The 9644-nt window shown below is 40.7% G+C and overlaps 1 protein-coding gene across 1 annotated transcript; it reads right to left on the reverse strand.

Annotated features, from left to right (window-relative positions):
- Nucleotides 1-1133: 1133 nt before the first annotated feature.
- LOC125192971 (polyol transporter 5-like) lies at nt 1134-2956 on the reverse strand. The gene is made up of 2 exons (XM_048090657.1): nt 2679-2956; nt 1134-2612 (listed from the first exon to the last, which is right to left on the reverse strand). Exons 1-2 carry the CDS (start codon nt 2782-2784, stop codon nt 1279-1281), a joined length of 1440 nt encoding a protein of 479 aa, XP_047946614.1. The 5' UTR covers nt 2785-2956; the 3' UTR covers nt 1134-1278.
- Between the last annotated feature and the right edge of the window lie 6688 nt (nt 2957-9644).

The raw sequence follows: 9644 nt of genomic DNA on the forward strand, positions 1-9644 counted from the left end.
AATTATAAATTGCTACAACTCATAATATAATATAGTAGTGAAAAAGACCCTTTGTAATTGAAACCAACTTAACATATTAGAGCAAATCAATAAAATTAAAAATCCATAGTTTTTTTTTTATTATTTTTTTTATTTTTATAATCAGAAAGCTTAACCGAAAAAATGATGGGCAAGCAAACCAAAACAACTCAGTCCAAAGCACTAGAAGCAAGCCCAAAGTCAACACAAAACTATCAACCAATTAAACAAAGGCACACATACCTCAAAAGAAGCACACAAAACAGGGGCGGATCCAGGAATTCAATTCAGAAGGGGCATAAATATTTTTAAAAAGAAATTTTAAGAATTTGAGGTGGGGATTTATAAAAGAAATTGAAAAATTAGAAAAAGTAATTTGCTCCTTAAACCCTCCAAATAGATCCGTCCCTGACACAAAACACGCAACAAACTCAAACTACAAGCAAACCCGCACAACAAAGCACAAAACAACAAGCTGAATGCAAGAAAAAAGGTCACATTTTCAATAATCTTTGATTGCATTCTTGGTCTTAAGCCTATAGTCCGACCATAAGACCCTTTGTAATTGAAACCAACTTCTTAATTAAGTTTGAATCCAACAATATTTGTTTGGGTTAAATATGTAAATTGTGACATTATAAAGGGCTACTACATTGAAGCCAAGTTTATTTGGTAGTACTATTGTAGTTTTCTCGTGAGAAAAAATTTACAATTATTTTATTTAGTGTAGTAGCTTTAATTTTCTCGTGAAAAATAAAAATAATTTATTTTCATTAGTTATTGATGTGAAAGAAAAGAGATTCTGAATATGTGAATAATTATAGTTATATCTTCTTATTAAGGAGTGCTATAATTATAGTGAGTATGTACTTTGTCATTTCCGCTTACTTGCATATGAAATGAAAGTAGTAAAAATGAGATAAAATTACAAATTTGAAATTTAAATGCAAGGAACTTTTTATTTTGAACTGCGGAATACCAAGCAATTTTTCTTTTCATTCTAAAGAATGTCAAGAGAGAAACTGATGAATTCAATTCTCTGAAAATTCTATTTTTGTATTAATTTTAGTTTGTACTATATTTAACACATAAGTATGTGAGTTTGCACTTTATAATGTATCAAAGAAAGGCATAACCAACCATGTATTTATCAATACATAAATTGAGAAGCAATAACGCTTGAAGCTTATATCACGATGAATTTCATTTCAATTCAACGAATACAACCTAATAATTTGTTACCCAATAAAAGAATGAGTATCAGTTCATTTGTATACTTGTCTTGGGATGTTTATCCTGAAATAGCTCCCCTATCTCCTCTAGAGTCTTCCCTCTTGTCTCAGGCAACATAAAGTAGAAGAAAATGGAAGCCAACACCATTATCCCACTCAACACCAAAAACGTCCCCCCAAAACTAATCTTCTCCGACACACTGAGAAACGACATCGACACCACCCCGCTAACCAGCCGGTTCACCGACACCGCCAGACTCGACCCCTGCGCCCTGAACCGGGTCGGAAATATCTCAGACGAGTACACCCACGTGATGGGCCCCAGCCCAATCGAGAAAAATGACACGTCAGCGCACACCGCGATCACACACACCACGATGGCCCACACTGGTTTCTGGGCCCTATGCTCCAGAAATTTCGACCCCAGGCCCAGCCCACACAGCGACACAGCCTGGCCCATCGCGCCCAATAACAACAACGGCCTTCTCCCGTAGTGATCCAGGAATAGCGCCGATATCAAAACAAAAGTGGTTTTAACCACCCCCATAATCACCGTCACTCCCACCACCCCTTTCCGGCTGTGAATTCCGGCGGCATCGAACACCGCCGGCGTATAGTACACCACGGCGTCGTTTCCCGACGCCTGCATGAAGAAATTGATCCCCACCGCCGCTATCAGAACTCTTCTGAGCGGCGGCGGGGGCCTGAGGAGCTCCCTCCAAACGCTTTGGCTTTGTTGTCCGGATGTATCCGCGCACTTGGTTATCTCATCGAGGCGGGTCTCGGCCTCCTCGTCGCTGGCGGAGATTCGGCGCAGCACGGCGCGGGCCTCGTCGGCGCGGCCCATCATGGCCAGCCACCGCGGCGACTCCGGCATGGCCATGACGCCGGCGGCTATTCCGACGGCGGGGACGGCGGCGAGGCCGAGCATGAGGCGCCAGTTGTAGCGCGGGGGGAGGCCGGAGAGGGCGTAGTTGACGACGTAGCCGAGGAGGATGCCGACGTTGATGAAGACCTCGGGGAGCGAGGTGAGGAAGCCGCGGGTGGTGGCGGGGGAGACCTCCGCCGTGTAGAGCGGCGCGATCATGAGGGAGTACCCGACCCCGACCCCGGCCACCGCCCTTCCGGCGATGAGGAAGGGGTAGGACGGCGCCAGCCCCATCAGCAGCGCCCCGGCTAAAAAAGCGGCGGCGGCTAGGACGATCGTGTAGCGGCGGCCGATGCAATCGGAGGTCTTGCCGGAGGCTAGAGAGCCGATCAAGGAGAATAAATTGAGAGAGCCGACGAGAATCTCGTGCTGAATTGATGAGATTTTGAGGTCTTGTTTGATGAAGAGAGCTGCGCCGCTCATTACTCCGATGTCTGCAATCGGAGAAATTAGTGAATGCTAAGAATTGGGGGAAAAAGAATTGGTTACTACTGACATACCGTAGCCTAAGAGGATGGAGTTGGTGGAGGCCAAGAGGGCGCAGGCGAGGGCGTAAGTGTTGAGGCGAGGCCTTCGCCATTGTTGAGATTGAGATGCGGAATCCATTGGATTGGAAGGATGTGAGAGTGGATTTTTGAATTGGAGATTTTCAGTTGAGAAATTTTTGTGTAGTAATGGGGATAATGCTGAAACTTGAAAGTATTGTTATGAAGAGTGCCACGTGGCCAGATATTTTGAGATGTGGGCGGCAGTCATTCACATTTACTCAAACATTTACTATGTACAGTATTCAGTAATTCTCCTTTGTAAAGGACATTTTCGAGGAAGGAGATTAATAAATTGAACTACATTTTACTTCTTTTCATAAAAACTCATTTTCTAATGAAAAAGTACGTGAGGAGGTATTATATATTTTTTCATTTTAAAGAGGACCCAAAAGATAAATATGATAATTCTTTTTGTATATTTTTATATTGTTTTTTTTTTTTTAAGTGGTATTTGAGAAATATACCCATCTCAATTTCTTGGAGATGATCTTATAGGTAAATGAGAAGTGAGTCAATGAATAATGAAATCAAACGCTCCACTTTAATCTCCCTTCTCTCCTTTCTGTTTCTAGTTTCTACGAACTGATCTTGAATACGAATCGTCTCTCACACTCATATTATAAGCAAAAAATAGGTAGAAAATAACAAGGAATCACATGGTTTTCATAATTGGAATTGTGTATTAGTTACGACAATGTTATTTTTACGTTTTCTTTGACGCAAGTTAAAAGGTTGTTAATTTTGCAGCTGGCAGTAACCAACGGCATTTGTCAAGATCTTCTTACACGGGTATCCTTTCGCTTTAATTTGTTGTGACAAAATTTGTCTTTTACTAAAAGTCTAAAACACAATAATTCCTCTAAAAGGATATATACCAAAGTTGGTCACGTGCTCGCCACGTGTCGTTTTAATTTACCAATCATATTCAAATTTTAAAAATTCCAAATTACTTGATAATGTGACGATTTTAAGAATTCTGAAAGTGAAAGCTGATTTTATTTTAATTAACGATAGATTGATATCTATATGGAGTATAAGATTTACCGGAATCGATATTAATTAATGATAGATCTATATCCATATGCGGTATAAGATTTAACGGAATTGATACTTCCTCCATCCCCGATTAAGAGTCACACTTTTCCATTTCGGTCCGTCCCCAATTAAGAGTCACATTTCATTTTTACCACAAATGAAAGTAGGTCCCACATTCCACTTACTCACTTCACTCACATTTTATTATAAAACTAATATAAAAAAGTGGGTCCTACATTCCACTAATATTTTCAACTAACGGTTCTTTACATTTCTTAAAATCCGTGCCCGGTCAAAATGTGACTCTTAATCGGGGACGGAGGGAGTATTTATTAAACACAACTCGCCAAATCGAATCACCATTTTGTGATTTAATTTGATTTAACTGGGATTTCAATTAAGGAGAATTAAAAAAGCAGTAAAGAATTGAAAGAGTAGTGGAGAAAATACAAAAACAAGTACTCCCTCAGTTCCATAAGGGCATCCGCAATGGTGCGGACGATGCATCGTCCGCCACTGCAGCATTCCGCGGACGATGTGCGGAGGATACCCATCGTCCGTCGCATCGTCCGCCACTGTGGACGAAGCGGACGATGGGTCGCGGACGATGGGCACACGTTTCGAATTTTTTTTAAATTTTTTTTCTTATTTAAACTCTACTATTCACTACCATTTCACACACTCCAACTTCACATCTCTTCAATTTCTCTTCAATTATTCTCTCTCATCGACTCAAAATTGAATCCCGACGACTACGATTTGAGTACATCGGATGGATGGGCATATACCCTGGGGGCCTCTTTTTTTAAAGATCAGCCGCTTGTTGGGGTTTTTTTTAAAAAGATGTTCGAGCACAGCCTTTTTACACAAAGGCATGTAACGGAAAAGCCACCCCCCCTTTTTTACCTAATTATGAGAATAAATAATATAATATAATGGTTTATTATTAAATATGATAAACAAGTCTAAGGCTTTACTTAAGGTCAAGAGGGAAATTCGATGAATCTCTCATGAGTTTTCCAAGGGGGGATTTGGCCGATCTAGAAAAGGAAAACGTATTCACAACCATAGATAGCGGCTACCTATTGGTACAAGGCTGGTGAGCCAGATAATTCTCTTACCTAAGAAGAGATTAGTAACACCGGTGTGGTAAAGCACCGAAAGGATCTAATCCAAATGTATTCTATGCTATCTACCAAAGAATATATTTTAAAGTTTAGTATTTTCTAGTCTATGATATTAATATCAATATTGTATTCAATCAAACGCCACTTTACTTATCAATGTGAGAGTTTGTACGTAACCTCCAGTTCATGATATCTTGGGTGGTAGTAATTGAATAACATGAAGGTATTGGAATATTATTTCATAAAATTCGTGTGTCCAGTGTGGTATGATTAAATCCCTAAGGGGGTGATCCCCAATGAGGTGTTTGAAAGAGGAATTTATTATTCAGAAATTTGCGCAGTTTGAATTTATTCCACGAATAATAAATAAAGTTTCAAACTAGAAAAACTCTTTGGAGAATTAATTTAATTCTAGTCACGTAGCAGACAAAAGAATTAAATTGACGGATCAAGAATAATCTTAAACGCTGGAAATATTATAAAATAAAATGGACCCAAGTTATTTGTAATTTGGTGATTTAAGTGGGAGTGCAATATTATTCTTTAGTGGAACAAAATAATATTCCATTGATAATATATTAAATCATGGGTCATTTGATTTAATTAGTAATTTATCTAATGGGTGAGCCCAACACTTAAGTCATTCCATGGATCCCCATCCTAGCCCAACAAGTCCATTATAAATAGTGATGAGATGTGGAAACCCTAGCACACCATTCAACACAACACTCCTTCCCCTAAACCCTAGTAGCCGTCGCCGGCTCTCTCTCTCTCTCTTGCCTCGGTTTTCGTGCCCTGGCACGTGGGAGAATTAGGGTTTTGTTTTGTTCTTGTTCTATCCTAATTCATAGGATTAGATCAAGACAATATCGAGTTTGTGATTGGGTTTCCTAGATCTCTTCAAGACTATTATTGATTATTCAAGATCCGCCCACACGGATGGATGATCAAGGACAAGGGAATAGGTTGGAAGATTCACGGTCGATAAACCAAGGATCTCCGGGTGGTGCAGCTAGCACTTCGATCCTATGATGGATCAAGAAGAGGTAACAATCGAATCTACATCGAATATGCATGATTATGTTTTTATTTGATGTTATATCTATAGATCTATGTTTATTGCATGAAATTGGAGTCGAATGCATAATCACCTAAATAGATCCATTAAGGACCTGTTTGTTTTCCGTGTCTTCCGCTGCGGTAGTCCCAACATTTGCCCAATTGGTGAGAGGAGAGTCTTGTTTGCGGCAAAGCAGGAGTCCGCGCGGAAGGATGTGGAGCGGGCTTTTGGGGTGCTCCAATCGCGGTGGGCAATCGTGAAAGGTCCGGTGCGTTTCTGGTACAAGTCATCGCCGACGTCATGTATGCGTGCATCATCATGCATAACATGATAGTCGAACAAGAACGTGGCCATGTCACCAATTGGGTGGATGATGAAGCCGGATCTAGCTCCAGGCCTCAATGCGCAACCAACAAAACCATACTCAGCTCATGACCGACATGATTAAAGAAGTTTGGACCCGCAACCGTCGCCGTTGAGAAATTGTAGTTTTTTTTTTCGTATTGTAATGTTTGAATTTTAATGAAATGAAGTTTTAGTTTTTCAAATTTTGAAGTATTTAAAAATTCAAATAATAGAAAAATGCTTAGGGCGTCGCTTAGGGCGGGCTATAGTCCGCCCCACTGCAGGTGGAATAGGAGGAGGATAAAATGCTGACGTGGCGATGCATAGGGCGTCGCTTAGGGCGTCCCATTGTGGATGCCCTAATAGATGTCACATTTTCCTTGTTAGTTTGTCTCACAAAAGATGACACATTTTTTTTTTGGAAAAAATTCTCTCTCACATTAATATAAATATATTATTTTCTCTTTCCGCTTAACACAAAAAATAATACCTCCTAAAATCCTGTGTCAATCCAAAAGTGTGACATCTACTATGAGACCGAGAGAGTAATACTTATCGGACACATGCTCGCCACAAACAACATTTACTAAGGGTCAAAAATGATCTTAAACATATGACAATTTTATGATTTTGATCATAAACATTATCTTTTTGAATTATTACATCCCAAGCAAATGAAAATAATTGGAATTTGGTCCATTTTGGACGCAGCCGTAAAAAAATTAACGGTCTAACTGTTGTTTAAATAATTTTGACTGGATTAATGGTTTAAATTAGAATGTTTAATTTTTAATCCACTTTCTCTTTCAACACACTCGATCTTGAGTTTCCAGTTTCCACCGCTGATTCATATTCCATTCATCCATTGTCCGGAGCAAATTTAGGATTCAAGAACAGAGCTTTGTATCGCCGTTTCTATGACATCTTCCATCACTTGAGAAATGACAAAACCAACGAAGATTTCACTCTCCTCCGCTTCTCTCACTTGTTGTCCGCCTTCCTGCAGCCACTGTCCACGACTTCCACCTCTCATTTAACACTGCAATTATCCCGAAGGGACTCCGTGCCTATTACCGTGACCTCAAATTTTATTCGTAGAGGACTACGTGCTATATGCCGTTGATTACGCGGGAGCTCGAGCTCAGGCAGAGAGACACCACTATTTGTGTACCTGCGCGGCTTAGAGAAGAGAGTGTTGAGAGACTGATAATTTATATCCTTAACAAACAAGAAAAAAAAAAAAAGTAAATATTCTAGTTTAACTTAAACCGCCGTTAACCATCAATTTTTTACAGTTCCGTCCAAAATGGACTAAATTCAGATTCATTTGTTCGGGATGCAATAATTCAAAAGATAATGTTCATGATCAAAATCGTAAAATCGTCATATGTTTAGGACCACTTTTAGCCCTTACTCTAAATAATCTCCACTGATTTACCAAATGTTAATTTACAAGAGATAAGAATATCCAAATTAGACGAATTTATTGTCAGTGGTGCCAAAAAAGAGTTCCCAGAACCAGATGGTCATATGCAAGAACAGAAGAAAATATGAGCAATGCATGAGTTTGGTATCGGTTTAAGGGGCAGTGATTTGAGCTAATTTCTTTAAGGAAGGGGAGAGAGCTAGTTGTGAGATTGCTATTCTTAATGGACCATGCAGTTATCCATTGAGCTCGAACTCCTCCCAAGTCCGGCATGTGCCCACCGCCGTATAGGCATCGATGGTGACGGATCTCTTCCATATCAGCAAAACTATAAACAGTGGAATTATATGAATTGTGGACATCCTCATCTACATTTTAGGCAAAACCTAACTCAAATGAGTGATCAGCTGGAAGGAGAAAAATAATGCAACAAGTGGATGAGAAGGATGAGAAGGACCGAAAATAATGCAATAAGTTGCTCATATATGACAATTGAGTTCAAAATTTACTAGGAGTAGTAATTTCTAAAACTTCAAGTGTGGCTGCTTTGAAATCGGTATCATAGTGTTTTTTTTTTTTACTTTGGATGACTTGATCGATATGACAAGTCAAGATAGGGCTAGGGTTTATAACTGTGTTGGAGACTTGGAGCATATACAATTTCTTGATAGGTTGTTTGGTTTTCAATTTATAATTACATATCAAATTTTCGAGAGTCAATCAGAAATTGTAACTTTGCAAACTTGAACTGTGGCTGCTTTAAAATTTATCTTATCATTAGTGATGGGGAAAATTGCACTAGTGTAGCCAAATTGTGGAATGAAGGTGCTTAAACACCTTAATTCATACAAGTTCCATTTGTTTGGGGAAAATGAGAGATATAAAGGCACAAACTAAGGTAAACGTCTAATACTACTAGTATACATATGGGATATCTGATACTTACTCACGTCCACTTGCCATATAAAATGTAATCGAAAGGCTTTTAGAAATGAGTATGGAAATGAAAATTTGATATGTACTCCTCAATTTTAATTAATCATTCATAAGGTAGCTATATATAGTACATTATGAATAAGTACTAGTGATGATGAATTTTAGTTAGGGTGTCTCCGGCGGCGCCCCTCCCACTCGCCCTTCCCATGCCACGTCACGCACTAGCCCCTCCCATTCTACCGCCACATCACTAGCCCCCTCCCCACCGCACTAGCCCTTCCCACTCGCCCTTCTCCCACTAGCCCTTCCCACAATTAAATTAAAATTCACTGAATTAAAATTCGACACAAATACGAATATTTCAATAAAAAAAAAACATACATCATTTGAAAAAAAGACCCGTGTCATCTTCGCTGTCCACGAGCCGTCGTCCCCTTCACTTTCGACAATCATGTCGGCAAAATGATACACGCGTACAGATGTCGCCGATGTGGGAATATACACCGCCGTGCCGACCCCGACCATCGCCCATCGACTCGGAGTGCACCAAATGGCGCTCAACATCCTTGCCGCCTCCCCGCGGTCGCAAAGAGGACTTCTTGGCCCGATCGCATGCTTGATCGTCTCACAAAGACGGGCGCTGGGTATATCTCATTCGCCAAATAGTATCCCATGTTGTGCCGGTTGCCGTGCGACAATCGATGGCGGGACCAACGCCATTGACCGATCGTCTGAATAGGGCGACGACTCGGAGGACGTTGATGTCGTTGCGACCCGGCCACTCCAAAATAAGCATGCCATATCCATAGCCGTAGCCGCCTGCACTTCAACGATCAACTCGGGATGCTTGGCTTTGCCGAAGGTGTATCCCTTCCAAAGGGGGCGGCGTTCCCCCATAAGCTGACCGCCCCTCCCGGGAACCCCTGCCCGCCCGTGCATTTAACGCCGGGAGCCCCGGCCGCGAAGAAGATCCCCGAAAACCCAACCCC

Source organism: Salvia hispanica, chromosome 6 (assembly GCF_023119035.1).
Source record: "Salvia hispanica cultivar TCC Black 2014 chromosome 6, UniMelb_Shisp_WGS_1.0, whole genome shotgun sequence".
Lineage (NCBI taxonomy): Eukaryota > Viridiplantae > Streptophyta > Magnoliopsida > Lamiales > Lamiaceae > Salvia > Salvia hispanica.